This window comes from Episyrphus balteatus, chromosome 4 (assembly GCF_945859705.1).
Source record: "Episyrphus balteatus chromosome 4, idEpiBalt1.1, whole genome shotgun sequence".
In the NCBI taxonomy this organism is placed as follows: domain Eukaryota; kingdom Metazoa; phylum Arthropoda; class Insecta; order Diptera; family Syrphidae; genus Episyrphus; species Episyrphus balteatus.
In genome coordinates, this window is record NC_079137.1 from 44386213 (window position 1) to 44404601 (window position 18389).

The window sequence follows — 18389 nt, forward strand, 5'->3', positions numbered from 1 at the left end:
GACAGTTTCAACTTTTGATTCTAAACTCTCGAGTTGGTCAACTTCTGGTTTGCTCAACTTCCGAAAATAGTAGAAGTTGAGGGAGCAAACTTGAGAGAATGCTGTGAAATGTCAGATTTTGTTTCTTTTTTTGTATGCTAAATCTTGGCAAAAACTCTTTTATTTCTTTTTTCATGGAAAAATTGAGAATTAAACTTATGGAAAAATATTTTCCAATCGCAGAATATTATTATTTATTAAAAAAACATTTTCCACCGATTTTTTTTTACATCCCGTCAACATCACTCTTGCGCGCACACACACACACTTTTACACAATAAAAATTATTCCTTTGAAATTTATTTTTACAAAAAAGAAAACAAACCAAAATGCATTTAAAAAATTAATTTGACATTTTGACAAAAAAAATTGCACCAAATATACAGAACTTCAATTTAAATGACATACTCGATTGCTTTTTAAATTTGAAACTGACACTATTAGTATAAACTGTCACAAATATCCCAGGGATATTTTTCAAACTGGAAGTGGGCCAACTTCTGTATTTTAAAAGTGAAGAAAACCAAATGTTCAACTTTTGTTTCAACCTTCGAGTTAAAGTCAACTCTCAAGTTCGCCAACTCTCCAGTTTGCTTCAAGTTGAGCAATAGTGAAGAAAATGGCTCTTAAAATATCAATGTTGACTAGATTTTACGTGTTAGTTTATTATAATGAAACCTATTTCTTTCTTTTTCTTTTTTATTATTTTTATTATTTAAAGTATTTTCTTTCTTTTTTCAAAACATTACTGAAAGTGAATATTCTTTACAAAATAGTGGTGATATTATTTTTTCTATTATAGGTAAGGTGACCATATTCTTGGGAGCAAAACCCGGGACAGATACAAAATTCGTTGGATTGTTTTGAAATTATTGGTTTTTCAAAAATGAAAAAATGAGTTTTCATAATTTTTCCTAATTTTGAATTCGAAGATTTATTAAACTATTATGAGAACATTTTCTTTGAAATCGTTTACGAAGAAGTCAGAAATCAATAAAAAAGTTTTACAATTAGGTCATCAAAAAACATTATTTAACACTTTGATTTTATTTTTTAAACAATTTTGAAATTTTCTTATATTGAATTCCATTTTTAGGGTTCCTTCCTCTTTTATATGTTGTTTAATATTCAAAAAAAATACTTTTTCTGGCGTAGCTTTTCAACCTGACACACTCAAGCTGGATCTAATTGACGAAATTTTTTTTTAAACTAATGCTTTTATTCGCAAAATTAGAAAAACTTTTATTTTCCAACCACTGGCACTGTTTTGTTGTAAAAAGTATATAAAATTTTGAATACAAAATCATAGAATGTGGAAATACGGGACATTTACGGGAAATTGATATGAAAAAATAATAATAAAATATCAAAAAAAAATTCCAAAATGTGACATTTAAATATCATCCTGATAATAAAAATATTGTTTTAACATTTTAAATATCATAAAACACATTTTATAGAGCATTTTTGGCTGATATTTAAAAAAATGTTAAATTGATATTGGTTTTTTTTTTTTCGGTGTATCATTTCAGTAATTGAAATTGATTTCAATATGAACAACTGATTTTCGTTTCCGAATTTGGAAGACGAATCACTTTCTGTTCTCATCATCAACTCTAGCCTCAAATATCTACCTCAAGTAGTTAATTTCACTGACCGGCCCACAATGATACCTGTAAGTGACTTGTCAAATACCACTCCAATGATTTATTTCAATGATAGCTATAACTGGCCCCTTAAAGTTTATTTGGTCAACACTACCGGATTTAAAGCAAGATCTGATAAATAAGATTGCTAGACTAAAACTTCTGGCAAACAAATTTCTTTGGCATTTTTTTTTTCAATCACGCTTAGTTTTTTCGGTGTCATGCATTTAAGCAAATTCTTACTTTGGATGCCTGATAGCTACACAAATTCCTCAAATACATACCATTGCTTAGGCAGCATTTTCTATACGTCAATGTCTAACACGCACTCGTGCTTCTTAAATAAAACCATCCCAATCCAAAAATATACTATGTTTTTCGAACAACGAAACAACCTTTGCTTTCAAAATACTTATTTCTATGATAGAATTCTCATATTACAAACCCTCAAATATCTAAAGCCTTTAAGCTTATCCATATACGAACGAGCTGTCACAAAATATGTACATGACCAACATTTTCATCTCCCATATATCCAGCTAATTTATCAAAACATCACATCCACTTATTAACGCATATTTAGCTTGTCTTAAAAATAAATTGCAAACTTAATTATTCCAACAATCTTAACCAAACCACCCTTATATAAAATCCAAAAATGTAAATGCGTGCATAAGCGTATACAGAAAAAGATTTCAACTCGTTAAAGACGCCCATCACCATAATATTCCATTAATTTTCTCTGCTTCCTATTACAGCACAAAACCGTGACCTTACATAAGCAGAGTCAACTCATTCATCAAAGTCATTCAACGACATGGACCCTCATAGTCATAGCTCATCATAACTCAGTACAAAGCTCTAGATTTAGATTACAGTCTCTTCATTTTGACAGAAAATAACACGAACCTAACCAAAAAAAAATAAAATAAACAAACTTTCTCTCTAAAATTCCTCATCAAATCTAAACATCATTTACACACAAAAAAACTTTTAAAACTCATGACGAGAGATATACAACAGATATTTTATACTTGGCCTTATCTTATGCAAGTTTTCTACTTGTTCGTTCGTATAAGTTAAGAAAAGAGTAAACTGGTGGTCAGGAAACCCTATCAGATAGGTCTTTTGTTGACCACATTTTCTTACTATCTTCAACTTAACTTTTAAGATTTTTTGTATTTTTTAATAAAAAAGTTTCCCACACAAGAAAGTTATGTCGACGATCCTTTCAATTTTAAAATAACCTCGAATCTTTACATAACTTTAACAAAAAAAAAATAAATATTAAAAACAAATATGGAAAAAAGGCAACGTCAGTGTTCCGTTACGTTACCAAGCCTTTTCAACTAAAAATAGGATAAAACAAAATTTATTTTGAATGAAAAAAGTTTTCTATTCTGTGTGTTATATAAATGTATGTCGAAGGACTTGAGGGAGTAATTACGAAATATTTCACTCAGCCTACAGGTAACAAAAACAACAACAACAAATCACAACAACAAAAAAGTTTAGAATTTTTTAGACAAAAACCAAAGTGAAATTGCCTTTGGCATATTGCACGTTCTGTGAACTTTCCCACAAAACGCAATTTCTATTGTATGACATTTACATTTTACATATACACAAAATGCTTATGGTGGAAAGCAACAAAAAAAAAACATTGTTTTTGCATCCAACAACAGTGCTATAAATGTCAATGACATTCAAATAGGTTTTGGTTCCCAAGGCGCGCACCACCATCATCAACATCATCATCGTCAGGCAAAAGGACATAATCCTTTATGGAAGAGAACCTTTCTGTCTGCCATTCCATTGGAATGAAGAGCTAGCTGCTCTCTGTGTTGTACTCGTAGCTCAATAGCAGACACAGAAATTGTTAAACAATTTTTGAATTGAGTTTGTGTTTCATTATTTCATGAGCACACTTATCGATCGTTTTATACTCTATATTTGAACACAAAGTGAAGTGGGAGTGCTCTGATGGAGGAGTCTTAATGCAGGACCGGATTTAAAAAATTATTTTCAACAAAATTTGTATCAAATTATTTTTGATTTTCAATAAATTATGTAAAATTATTTAACTTTTTTTTGGATTTGATCAAAATCAGTGAAGTCGTTTACACAAAAATTCTGTGTTCTCTAGGAAATCAGAAACTTTGAAAATATAGAAATATAAAAAATCCTAAAACCTGGAAACCCAAATTTTTACTCTTAACTCCCAATAAATACAAATTTTTAATCCAGAAATGAAAATCCCGAAAAAATATTACATCTTGAATTTTTGATTTTTCAACTTTGAATTGAATTTTCGAAGTTTTTGAAATCCGATTTTTTTATTTTAGACTCATTTTTTCGGGATTTTATGGTTTCTGAATTTTTGACTTAATTTTGCCTTCATGAAAATTCTGAATTTATAATTTTTGGAATTTGAAATCTTTAGAAACGGGTTTTCCTGATTTCAAACTCAGATTTTGGGGTTCTTATATTTTCTGATTTTTTTACTTTATTCTGTCTTAATACAAATTCTGGATTTATAATTTTTGGGATTTTTAAATTTTTGGAAACGGGTTTCCTGATTTTAAATTCAGGTTTTCAGGTTCTTATATTTTCTGATTTTTGGACTTGATTTTGCCTTAATAAAAATTCAGAATTTAGAATTTTCGGGATTTTAAAATTTTTCGGGATCTTATAGGTATTGTCTAAATTTTGGACGGCTGACACCGTTTTATTCAAGGCGTTGACTTTGGATTATATTATGAAAATTATAGTTTTGACAAAGAAACTTTTTTAATTTCTCGTATTTGCCGGATTTTTGGTATACAGGATTTTGATTTTCAGCATTTGTTTTTTTGGGTTTTTGATTTTGGAAATTCATCTAACCCCAGGCTTTTGTTAAACAAATGAAACAGCTTTAAATTTTGGGTAAATATCGATACCTTCCCGTAAGAATGAAATTTCTAAAATTGTTCAGAAAACGCAACATTATTCTAGTAAGGAAAGCTTTGGGTTAATTTTAGTTTTGGTATTTAAAGTTTTGGGAATTTTGGGGTTAATAGAAAAAAGAAAAAATTAAGTGATTTTTCTGGCCCTTTTCAATTTTAAGTTTTTCAAGGTTTTGGTTATTTTTTTTGGAATTTAGGTTTGAAATTTCGGAATTTTTTCCGATCTTGGGTCATTGTTTAGTTATTATTAATATTCTTAATTTTGGAAAATGTTATCTCGTTCTCTGGATTTAGTGGATTTTAGAATTCTGGCTCTGGTTTTTCTTCATTTTTATTGTTCTTTTTTTTTTTTTACAGTTTTTCAGTTTTGTAATTTAGTCCGTTGAAATTTTGAATTAATAACTTTTTGGTATTTTAGAATTCTTAAAACCAGGCTTTTTTTAAACTTTGAATTTTCGGAACATTGAATTTTGAGGGTTATGATTTTTTTGGGATTTTAGTTTTAAGACTTGCGTGCTTTCTAGATTTTCGGCTCTAAATTTTTGTAATTTTGGTTAAAGATTTCGATTTTTTGGACTTTTTGTTGAGAATTTTTGGTCTTCGGACTTTTGACAGTAATATTCGGTACCTATTTAAAATTCTTTTTGGTTTCTGTGGTGTAGGGGTTTGTATTTTCAGAATTTGGGTGTTTTAGAATTTAAGGCTTTTAGAATTTTGGGCTTTGCGGTTTTTTGGGATTTCGAATTTTCTGAATATGTAATACATATTTTGATATTGTACTTTTTGAAACATTTAGTTTTGAGTTTTCCTAATTTTCAATTTGAGACTTCCGAAGTTTCTAAATGTTTGGTAATGTTTTCCTAAGTTCGTGTTTTCAGGATTGTTTGTGTTTGAAATTAAGTGTCTTTAGTTTTTCTTAGAATTTTACTTTTCGAGACTGTGGTTTTTTGAAATTTGAAGTTTCCCGAATTTTGGATTTTCGAAGTTTTCTAAAACTTTTCAATTTTGATTTATTTTGCTATGGTCTTTTTTAAATCTTGCGTATCCTGTGTTTAAAAAAGCAACGTTAAGACTTAAGCAAAATAAGAGAAAACGATATTACACCTACTTTTTTGCCCTCTATATCCGCACCTGGTTCTCTCTTCTGACATAATAGAGACGCCAAAGCAAAATTGCAAGTCGAAGAGGCACCATGATGGCAAATGCAATCAAGTGCTTTGGCGTGTTGTCGGATAATGTAGACGACGACGAAGACTCCTCTATTTAAACGCGAACAAAGGTAAGTTGTGCACGAAAAGGATGTTCTTGCAGAAGTTATAACAATGTACTCTGTACAATAACGAGTGTAGACATTTTCAACTACCTATATGTATTTTTCATTTTTCATTCGAGCGAGTTAATATCATGTACGTAATGATGTTATCCTTATAAATTATGAAAAAAAAAATGGATGAATGAAAATTGCTCAAAAGTCCTTCTATAAAAAGAAAGCAACATGAAAAATGAAAATTTCCGTAAAGTATTATATTTAGTCGCACGCAAAGTAGGTAGATTCAAAGTTTCAAATGTTTAAAACTTTGACAGACAAAGTAGTGTACTATACTTGAATAAGGAACATGTTCTTAATTTGGATATAGTTTTTGAAGTGATGCATAAGGATATGAGCTTAAAATTACCAGGTTCGTTGTTTTATGCCTGTTTTTAAGGATCTTTGTGTACCTTTGTTATAGATAAATGTACTAATTAGCATATAGTTTATAGTTGTTTTAAAGGAAAAAAAAAAGAAAAATTCTTCAACATTTAACTCTCCGGATCCTTCAACATAATAAAAGGAAAAACAAATCGATTTTCTTGTTCGTAAAAAAGTCAAAGAAACTTTTGCAAGTATTTTAAGCAGTTGTGGTCTAAATTTTGAGGTAGCCTTCAGGTAAAATTGAAATTAAACCATTTAATGAAAACCAATTCAAAGATAAATTTCACTTTTTGTTGGCCTTAATGACTATTCTCCTAAGAAACAACAGTTGCGGACTTCAATTTTTCTTAAAATGATGTGAAATTGATGAAACTATAAATCCTTATCCAAAAATTGATGAAAATACAAAAAAATCACTTTTTGTCAGTGTTCTGCATATTTTGTCCAACAGTGTAAAAGCTACAAATGGTTTGTTAATTAAGACAAAGAATTTATAAACTTAATAAATTCGCAGAGATTCTGTAGCAACATACCCAACCTCGGAATCACTTGTTTTTGTTTCCAAGTAGAGAAAACTCTGTATGTTATCAAAACACAAATTAAGTTATATTTTTCTTTAAATAAATTTTGTTACCAAAATTTCTATAATTTTTGAACAATTATGAGAAGAATTTGTAAAAAAAAAAAACAATATTATCTATTGTAAAAGTAACCCAACCGTGACGATAACCGGAATAGAAGACATACAAAAAATATTTTAAAAATTCTAAAATACACTTTTATTAGGTTTTAAATTTAAACCGAAATATGCAATTTGAATGAAGAACTTTTTTATATTTTTTTTTTCTTTTTTTTTTTATTAATTTTTTAAACAGAATTTTATTAAATTTATAACCCGTTTTTAACCCTTTCGGACCCAGCGTTACTCTTATGTAACATTTTTTTTTTAATTCGTAAAAAATATTAAATTAAACAATTTTTTAGGCTTCGATGGCTTAATTGAAAGATAATAATGCCTGGTTACTAGATTATTACAAAAAGTTAGTCAAATATCATACCTTTAATTTTTTTTGTTTCGAAAAAGGGACTGAAATTCACATTTTTTTTTTTGCAAAAAAAATTTTTTTTTATATGGTCATAATTTTGAAAAAAAGATATAAAAAATGTTAATGCAGAAAGTGTTTTGTTTTTTTTTGCTTAGAAGAAGTAGCATACATTAAAGTTTCATAAAAAGTTATTTTCTCAGTTCTCCGACTTTTTTTGGTGGTCATAGGCAGTGCATGTTACGTAGCATGAGAATAACACATTTGTTTAGCTATTTAATATTTTGGAAAATAACTTTTTGCTATTCATATTTCTTAGTTGTGACCCGATAATACCGAAAAAACAATTATTAATAATGATTTTCATAGCTTGGGTTCGAAAGGGTTAAGAAATTGTTTTTTGAAAAAAAATGTAACTATTTAACTGCAAAAACTTTTTTTTACGCAGAAATCAACAAAACAGTTCTATGACAGATAACGGTTAAGGAGATACTACCAAGTTTGGAAAAAATCGCTTCAATAGTTAGAATGGTAGACCAATGCAAAACAAATTTATGAAAAAAAAAAAATATTAGCAGAAAATGAGTAGGGTGGGGGAGTGATAAAATATGGAGAAGCTGAAAAAGCAAAAGTTTTTAATTTTTTTTATATAAACATTTTAAATTTATTTTTTCAGTTGCATTAAATATTATTATTTAATGCAATTTTTTTTATTTCCAGTACATATTTTGTTTAAATTCCAACAGTAAAATTTTTTTTAAGCTATTTTAAATACTTAAAACTTTTATTTTGAGCAAAATATTGATGAAATAAGTTGGACGCTTATTTGAACTAATTTTTTTTCAAAAAGAAGCAATGCATTTGGTGTTACATCTTTGGCGCCGGGTACAAAGGTGTTAAGTCAGAAAATGTAGTTTTGAGGAAAATGAAATTGAAGTTTCAATTTTTGTTTGTAAATCTGAATATTATTATTTTTAAAAAGTAATATTTTAATATCCATATGCTGTTGACCAGAAAATTACCGTTTAAAAAAAAAAATTGTGTTGACTTAACACTTTAGAGCCATTTAGTCTTCAAAAATAAACTTGGTCCAAAGGTGTTAAGTCAAGAAAAATCTTTGTTTACATTGATAACAAGGTTTAATTTATAAAAGAAAGTTGGAAATATTAATGTGATTAATTACCAAATGTGAAAATTCTTTTTGAAATAATATAATATCGCTTTTCGTTTTTTTTTTTCTTCCTCTTGACTTAACGCTTTAGGATCAATTTTTTTATTTAAAAATTAAAAATGAATGCAAAAACAAAAGAGTTAAGTCAACTTACGCCCTTAGTACCATACAATTTAAAAAAAAATTGACTTAAACCCTTTGTACCGAATCATTTCTAACGATAGGAGATACTCTAGAGCTATGGCGATAGGACCAAACGAAAGAGAGAAAAAAAAAACTGACTGAAGTCCAATAAAAATCCGAAAATCGATTTTTTTCACTTAACCCCTTTGAGCCCGGCATCAAAGATATTTTAGTCACAAATCCATTTTATAAATTTTAATGTTGAGTAAAATGAAATTTTATCAGCAAAATTTATAAAATAAATTTGTGACTAAAATATAATACCAAATGCATTGCTTTTTTTCAAAAACTGTGTTTTTAATTTATTTCATCAATATTTTGCATAAATTAGAAATACATTTCCACGGAAATTATTTATTTCATCATACAAAACTATCGATTTTAATAACGAAACGATTAAAATTAAAAAAAAACTAAATAGAAATTAAAGAAAACATAAGGTAAACCCTTTTCAACAAAAGCAATTTATATTAAGAAACCTGCAAAAAACTAAGCCGCTATGATTAATCCATAGTCCAAACTCTCAAATTGAATAACTAAATGCGCACAATGGGTAACCCCATGGGAATAAAATGCAGTAGGTAAAATATTTTTTCAAATTTCAATAAAAAAAAAAAAAACAAAACTGACGAGGAAAATATTCGCATAACCGTCTGACTATGTAAATTGGAAAACTACTATTTACATTTTTACATGAATTCATCATCATAATAAAAGTCGAAATTCAGATGACCAGCTTGTTTCATTTCGAAAAAATGATAAAACGTAAATTTTATTGCTACCTATTTTAATTTACATGTTCGTTTATCGGACTATGGTAAGGCTATAGCTGTGAGTGTACACATAAAAGATACATTTGTGCGAAGTATAAGGATACCTACAATAAAATTGGATAAATATTTCATCAAAATTTATTATTCATCAAGTGCTTCATCAATTTTAAAACATTCCACCTGTGCAGTCGGTTGGTAGGAAGATTTATAATAAATTCCAGGAATTTTTTTGTTTTTATTTAATTTCGTGAATTTTATTTTTAGTTTTCTTTTTTCAGTTTTCGCATTCAAAATGAATTTTAAAATTCTTTATTTATTTTTGTTTATTTTTTTTTTGTTCTTTACTATCAATGACCAAAGAAATAAATTAAGTTTTTGTTTTGTTGAATTGGATTGGAACAATAGGGAAGTTAAAAATAAAACTTAATTAATGTTGTGTTTGAAATGAAATATTTTGTTTATATAAATTCAACATTAGAGGATTTTTAAGCACGTATTGAAAATATTCGATAAATTTCTCTAAAAATAAATCATAAGATAACCAGAATCCAGCACACTGTCGTATTACCTTTAGCTCAAAAGATTAGAGGTCAAAATCGGTGGTGCTTATAAAAGATCAATTTATTTATTTATTTATTTTATTTTGTTGCCAATTTTGTATGGCGTATTATAATTGCCAACATTTTTAAGTCAAAAGAAACTTTTATCTAGAATTTTATGGAAATTAAGATCGTAAATTCTATAAAAGTTTTTTAGTTGAAAAAAATTTTTTTGAGCTATTTCATTAGCAGTACAAAAGGTCAATTCCCGATCTGTGAAAATGTGAAGTTGTATCACGTTTTCATAATTAATTAGATTCTGGATTTATAAAAAAAATTCTTGCTTTCTAGCCCAAATTCAATGTTTAAACCAAATTTCATTAGGGCGGCCCATCATTTTTGTTTTCACTCAAAAGCACAACCTTTTAACCATGATATTTTTATAGAAACTTTAGATTCTTGTTTCTAATCTCAAAAGTAAGTTAATTGCTAAATTTCAATATTATTACTCACTTTTTCCAAAACACCCATATTTTCTCTGCACCTAAAAAAAACACCCTTTCACATGAAACAAATGTATAAACTACTTTTATTCGTAATTCCCATGAGAAAGACAACATATTTAATGAATTTCGTTAGGGTACATTTTATACATTTTCCCAAAAAAAAAAAAAAAAAAAAAAAAACACCCTTTCACCTAAAATATTCATATAGACTGCTTGGGTTCTTGGTTTCTGTTATAAATGAAACATTTTTTATCAATTTTCATTGGTGTAACAATTTTTTCTCAGTTTCTGTCGTACTTATTCCGAATTTCATAATTTCTTAAAAAAAAAAAAAAAAAAATTCACTCAAGATAATTTTGCACACTTTATAGATTCTTAATTCTTATACCAAACAAAATTTTTTCACAAAGTTTTAAAAATTAAAAAAAAAATGAGTCAGCTGTTATGATACATTTCTCACACATAACTCAACCCATCAAAAAAACACCCATTCACCAAAAATATTTCTAAGAACTTTTTGAATCCTTTGTCCCTGTTTTATTTAAAACCTTCATCCCAAATTTCATCAGTGTAGCATTCTTTGCACATGGGTTTTGGTTATATTTTACCTGCTGAGGTCAAAAAACAAGCACCCTTGTTTTTAATCGGCAATAACTTTTCTTAGAGCAATCGTATTTACTTTATTTTTATGTCTTTAGATTCAGCATCAAAAAATACCTTAAAAACATGTGACATATAATGATATTCGACAAACAATTTTGTTCACTATATTTTTGACCTCCCCCCCCCCCTCTTGTCTGCGAAAAAAAACACCCTTCCACCCAACTTTTTTTTAAAGACTTTTTATCCTTGGTTCTTATCCCAAAAGCAAACTTTTTTCCAAGTTTCATGAGTTACCTAAATTACCTAAACTATAGGTTTTCTACACGTTCTTCAGCCGAATTAAAATGAAGTACCTACTACTCAATACTTTAAGGTTCAGTTTTTCACACCAAACCAAAATATTAGTCAAACAAACCACATAAATATTTGTTTTAAAAGATATTTATTTATAACTCGGTATTTTGCATTTCAAGTTGAATTTGAGAAGTCACATTTTCTCGTAAAGGTACTAAGCTATCTTATTCAGTTAATATGTTAAAAAAAAAAAAAACGTATTTAAAATTTGGTAAATGATATCATTCTTGTACATTTTCCAATTCTTGCAATAATACATCTTGAAATTTACTCCTTACACGAAGTTGTTGTATTGGATCTAATTTCCTCATAAATGGAATGAGTGATCTTAAAAAAAGTGAATTTTCATCCTCAACTGAAGCTTCAGTAAAAGGCAGCTTTGTTTGTTCTAAAACTACTTCTGATTGATTTAAATCTTCAGTATTTTGCTCTTCATATGAATCAATCCTATTAGTTTTTATTTGTGGACCTTTAAAATCAACATCATTTCTTTCTTCTTCGTCATCAGATTCTTCTTCATATAATGTTTTTCTTCTTTTTCGAAGTGATCATGAACGCATAGATGAAGGTCTCTGTTGATCATTGTCACTTATTTCTGGATTACTAATTACTTCACTTTTTAGTACTTTAACATTATTATGCGTTTCAGTTGAGTTAGTCAATTCATCAGATACAATTGAATTTGCATCTGTATTTATTCTTGGAGTCTCGTTTAAAAAAACTAAACTTTTAAAATGCTGCCACTTTCCAGTGTATAATGCGGCCAGGTCTTGTGGAGCACCAGATTTAGATTTTGGAATTTTTTTAACTTCTTTGTTGTATTGATCACGTATATTACGCCATTTCTTTTTAGCTTCATCTTCTAAAAAATAGCCAAAAAGAAGAACACATTAGTATTTCAAGCTATTATTTTATTTATTTAGATGGTTTTAAACTTTTTCATTAAGTATCGAAATCTCGGACGAAATTGTTGTATCCCAAAAAAATATATTTCACCACTCAAAATTGTGAATATTATGTATCTTCCGGAAAAAAAAATCAACAAAAAGTTGACTTTATTGGTCAGAGATATTTGCAAGGCAAATTAGGATTTATAACCATTCCATCTTAATTATTTTGCGAATGATTTTTTAAATATTTTTATTTTCTTTTTCTTTGCAGGTAAATTTAATTTTGGAGCTGTCCTTAATATAACGTTAAATTGTTGCACTACGAAGACGTCTAGCAGTCTTGGAGTCTGTGAAAAAAATGACTAAAAGGATAAATGGAAATCTATAAAATACTTGTGTACAAAAATACAACATTGTACAAAAATTTCAAAATAAATTTCTTTGTCGAATAATAACATTGTGTAACATGAACCAAGTACGTTATTTAGGGCTTGTTGAACGTGCATTAATTACGTCATGCTAGTTTAAATATTTTATACTAACTCAAATAAAATAAATATAATTTTTTAGATCTATCCCAAAACGACCAAAAATTTACCTATTATCCTCTTTGTGAAAAGATGAATCTCAACAAAAACATAACTTTAAACAAAAGAACCAAGTTCTCCCATGTTAAAATTAAACCTGCCACAAAAAGCACTGATGGGATATAAAAGTGTACCAAATTCCAAGATTTGATTTTAAATTTTTATCAATTAAATTGGATTCCTTACTACGCAATTTTTCATTCAATTACCATTTTTTTAAGTTTACCAAGTAAAAAACTTAATTTATAAAATTTTAAAACCAAATATGCGGTTGCCACACCAGCTGAATGGAAAATGACAAAACTGTGCCAAATAAGAGGTTCCTACAATAACGAGAAGTTCTTCTTAATTTTGATGATCCTTCCGTGAGACAGTCAGTTACGATTTTCTTTCGCCAATTTGGAAGCCCAGAAACGACACATCTTAAGTAGCTGAAGTTTTCTGAGGAGCTTATTTTTGGCTAGATTTGAAATATAACTAAAGTTTGAAATTTCTGGCATCATATGGAAGTTACAGGGGGTCGCGTAAATGGCCTAAATTGTTTCCTGTAAATAAAGGTGCAGTTGCAAAGTACCTAGAAAGTAGAGCTGATGATACCCGGGTAACCGGTTACCCGGGTAGTACCCGGGTACCCGAGTAAATCGGGTAATGCCCGGGTACCCGGGTACTACCCGGATACCCGAAACTACCCGGGTACCCGGGTACCCAACTACCCGATTACCCGACTACCCGATTACCCGGGTATAATTTGTCACTGAATTTATCTGTATTGCTACCTACTTTTACAAAATATTTTTTCACGACTAGTTAAATGCTTTTGAAAAAGTGATAAAGACAGTAATATAATTGTTTTTATTTGTATATTCGGTTACCCGGTTACCCGGGCACCCGGGTAATTTCGCTTACCCGGGTACCCGGTTACCCGGGTAATAGCCATTTTACCCGGGTACCCGGGTACTCGGGTAATTTACTACCCGGGTACAAGCTACCCGGCTAACCGAGTACCCGGGTAGCATTATACCCGGGTCGAATCATCGGCCCTACTAGAAAGCCATGCTGACTCTACCGTGTTCCTTGATATTTTTTCAGTTCAATAAGTAAAATAATAGTAGGTACATGTAATTAAATTTTCCACTGTGCTGTGGTTTCATTTGATGAAAGGGTATTTTTTTTTTATGAAAATTCAGATTTTATAATTTAAATTTTATGACAAAGCACAGCACAATTCCATTGTGCATTATTTAAGGGTATTAACTATATAAACTTTTTGGCTAGTGAAATCGAACAAGGCATTCGATTTTTTCTGCCCTGTTCGATTTTACTAGTCAAAAAGTTTTTTTTTATAGAAATCAAAGTATATTTTTCTAATGGTTTTTTGTGCGCTGAGCTGGAATCCGAAGTCAGAAAAATTCTATCACATCACTTTTTTGAGATATTACCATGCCAAAACATCACAAAAATAGTGTTTTGGACGTTCAAAATTCAATATCTCAAAAACTTTGCACATTAGAGCTATTCTAATTCTAGATTCAAATTAAGAAGGTTAAAGGCCATTAGAAAAGTATAATTTGGTTTCTATGGAAAATTATTCTTCGCCAATATTACTGTCATTTACGGGAAAATCAATCTTAAAAATCGTTTTTTTGTTTTTTTCAATTTTTCTCAGTATTTTCTATAATAAAAGTATACTTTTTCCACACAATCTTAAAAAAACGGTTTTAAGCTTAATAATTGCATTCCAAACTTTTCAAAAATCAAACAAATTTTCGGTAACTTTTTTGATTGAAGAATAGGCTATTTTTTCAAATTAAATTCGTCAAAAATCCAAAAATTAACTTTTTGCTCAAAAAACATTTTTTATGGATAGAAAACCTAACAAAGTAATTTTTAACCATTTTTTGTTAAAATCCAACTATTTTTGTAAAAGATAAAAATAAAAAATCAAAAAATCGTATTTTTGCATTTTTTTCAATGGTTTTGAGGTTATAGAAAAAAATTGTTTGAGTAAATGTTGTAGACATTTATACTACCTACAACTTTTGCATTTAATTTTTTTCGATAGGAATTTTGACAGGAATCGTAAAAAAACCATGATTTTTGACACCCACCCCACTTTTTCGCCCCCCTTTCCCCCAATTTTTTTGTGGGCAATTTATTTTTCCCCTTTCATATACCATTTATCCTAAATTTTTCCACCGACCATATGCTGCTAATAATTTTTTTATTTTCAAAAATTATTGGCACTGGTCTATTAATCATGTACATATAGTAGAGTAACTAAAGCAAATTATTAGGGAACCCGGCCGAACAGCTCTGATTTTGACGATTTTTTTTTTTTCAAACGTAGGTAATTAAAAATACTTTAAAGTCTATAGATTAAAAATTGCCGGTGTTGCCGTATTGTTTTTTAAAATTAAAATTAATTTTTTTTTTAACTAAACCATTTTTTTTGCTTAAATTTCATAAAACAAATGATAGCAAAAGATTCTCTAGGTAATTTAAGGAAAATATATAAAAGGCAGTAAGGGACAATCTTCCATCGTTTAAGCGATAGATAAATGCAATTTTTTAAACATTCTGACCTCAAACATAAAAAAAATATTTTGAAAACAACGGCAACACCTACAATATTTTAAAATACATTTTTAAAAAGCCAGAAGCTCATTCATATCTCTTAAATTTGAATCCACCAAATTTAATCAAGACTTTTTGAAAAAATGGTCCTCAAACTCAGAATTAAAAAAAAAAATGTTATTAGAAAAATTTAAAATGACTTTTTTTCCAAACTTTTTCTAATAAAATATGAATTTATTTAAAAAATTTTTTTGGCCATAAATATTATCAGTTGAATTTTGAAGCAAAAAAGGTAAAATATATCACACTTTTGAAAAAAAAATGAAAAATTACTTCAATTTCAATGGTTTTTTTTTATTAAAACTGAATGTTCGCATTGAAATAATTAATTTTCTCAAAGACTGTGGTAAATAGGAACTTTAAATTTTTGCTATTTAACTTTCAACAGTAAGGGTTATTAAATGAATAAAAAATAATTTTATGTTTAGATGTTGAACTTAAAAAAAAAATAAGTTACATTTTTTTTCAAAACTTTTATTAAAAAAAGTTCTTCGAAAATGAAATACTTTTTAATTTTTTTCATAAACCGTAATACATATTGACATTTCCTTTTATAATTTGAAATCATAATAAATGCCCCCAAAAAAATTTGAAAATAAATGCATTTTATATTACGACCAAGTTTAAAAAACGACATGTTAAAATTTTTTCAATAATTTTTTTTTCAAAAATCTGAGTTCAATTACCATTCTTTCAAAAGCCGTTCATTCAATTAACTTAATTTTAATTTTACATATATGACTAAGCTTCTAACTTTTAAAAAATGTTTATTTGAATATTGTAGGTGTTGCCGTTGTGTTCAAATATTTTTTTTTGTGTTTGAAATCAATTAATAAGAAAATTGCATCTATCGCTTGAACTATGGAAGATTGTCCCTCACTCCCATATATTTTTTTTTCCTTGAATTTCCTAGACAATCTTTTGGCATCAATTAATTTATGAAATTTAAGAAAAATTTTTGAAAAAAATTTGTTTTTGTTCACAAAAATCTTCAATTAAATTTAAAAAATCAAAACGGCAACACCGGCAATTTTTAATCTATAGACTTTAAAGTATTTTTAATTACCGACGTTTGAAAAAAAAAGATCATCAAAATCTAAGCTGTTCGGCCGGGTTCCCTAATATTGCCAATTTTTGAGCTTTAGTTACTCCACTAATATTTGAAATACGTTTTCATTGTTTTGAAATAAACTTTAATTTATAAGGTCTTAGTTTAAAGCTAGAACTACATCGAAACACAAAAGCAAAAAAAGTATAAAAAGTAAACAAAAGTACAAAATAACAAAAACAAATTCATTGATGTGACATTCAAAAATTTTAATTATTTGAAAAATAAGCATTTTTTTTACTTTTTTTCACTTTGTGTTTCTATGTAGTTCAGGCTTAAAAACACAATTCAACCTTGAATATTTGAATAAAATCTCAACTAAAACAACTTCACCGAAGTTCAAAAGTCTTGGATCTGTCTTTTCTTTTTTCTGGGCTATTTAACTAAAACCTAAATAATAAATAAAAACATAAAAAGTCATTTTGTTTGCCCTGTTCAAATGAATTTTAAGACAGGGTTGTTAAAATATAAATGCCAAAATTTGTTTTATATATTTTGATTTAAGATTTATTTTTAATGCGAAAAATTCTCGACATTCAATAGCTTTAATTAATTTTTCAAAGTTTAGTTTACCCACCTACTTTATGAATGTCATATGTCATAAAAATGTTTTCTTATTTATTTATCTCCCTACGACCATTTTATCTAAGGTACAGTTTTTCACAGAATGCCAAAACATAAATCCAAACAAATTATACAACTTTAAATATGAGTAGGGTAGGTTATGAGTTGAGTAGGTAGGGCATAGAAATGTTTATTTAGCCTAGTGAACTCTACAACCTTTACTTAAAATGCAAGCAAACTGTCTGAGATTTAAATGATTACCTTATAGATACATCTTACAAATTTTAGGACGAAGAATTCTTTATGAAAACTATTAAATAATTTAAATACATACCATAGTAGTAAAACACGCATATTTTTTCACATTTATAAATGCTGTTAAATCCATATACCTTCATTATGTATGAAGCAATACATAATGTATATCAATTCGAAATGTGAAAGGGATGATATAAATTTATTTGTTTTTAACCCAGGTAAAAATGAGGTATGAAATACCTACCTACATAAGAATAAAAAAAAAAAAAAACATTTCTTTACTTACTTGAAATTCCAATAGTTCTAGCAATTGCTTCCCATTCGAATTCTGTATTTCTTTTGTCTTTATATTTGTACTGACAGTGGTTTCTATCCCACAACACACTTCGTTTTTTTACTTCAGCAATAAGTACTTCCATGGTTGCTATTCTGCACTATACTGCGGCAACAGCGATGTGACGCTGTGGCTGCGGGTAAAATCAATTTAACTTTCAAAAATACATGCGATGCGGCGAAGCAACGCATCGCATCGCACGCATTTGCCGCAGTATTGTGTTTGTGTTTGAGTATGTACTGAGTTGCAGTTTGCAGATTTAAATAAACGTGTGGTAGTTATTTGTTATCTACCCGCAAGGCCGCAAGCAACGCATCGCATCGCATGCATTGCAACTCACTGATGACGTCAGATAGATACAGAGAGGTGTGAAAAAAATCGAAATAATTTTGGTAAAGATTATGATTGACATTTTTTTCTCTTAGTGAACATGTATCTTAGTACAGGTAAAATAGTGTATAAAATCAACCAATAAAAAAAAATTGTAACACTCGTGAAACTTGGCAAAAAATTTGCTTT

At 28.3% G+C, this 18389-nt stretch overlaps 2 protein-coding genes and 1 long non-coding RNA gene across 3 annotated transcripts in view; 2 read left to right on the forward strand and 1 right to left on the reverse strand.

Annotated features, from left to right (window-relative positions):
* The window catches only part of LOC129920274 (SH3 domain-binding protein 5 homolog), a 75129-nt gene that overhangs the window by 29094 nt on the left and 27646 nt on the right, over positions 1-18389 (forward strand). The window lies entirely within an intron of this gene.
* LOC129920278 (uncharacterized) lies at positions 1006-12840 on the forward strand. The gene is made up of 2 exons (XR_008773219.1): positions 1006-1714; positions 12657-12840. It is a non-coding gene; the product is annotated as an uncharacterized LOC129920278 (long non-coding RNA).
* On the reverse strand, positions 11930-17960 carry LOC129920277 (uncharacterized). The gene is made up of 2 exons (XM_056001595.1): positions 17823-17960; positions 11930-12357 (listed from the first exon to the last, which is right to left on the reverse strand). Exons 1-2 carry the CDS (start codon positions 17953-17955, stop codon positions 12044-12046), a joined length of 447 nt encoding a protein of 148 aa, XP_055857570.1. The 5' UTR covers positions 17956-17960; the 3' UTR covers positions 11930-12043.

What these genes read in the sequence shown, in the direction of transcription:
- LOC129920277 (XM_056001595.1), bottom strand. Translation starts at nt 17,955, where the DNA reads ATGGAAGTACTTATTGCTGAAGTAAAAAAACGAAGTGTGTTGTGGGAT. An exon ending in TAGAACTATTGGAATTTCAA is followed by an intron (nt 12,358 to 17,822) that starts GTAAGTAAAGAA and finishes GCTATTTTTTAG; the next exon opens with AAGATGAAGCTAAAAAGAAA.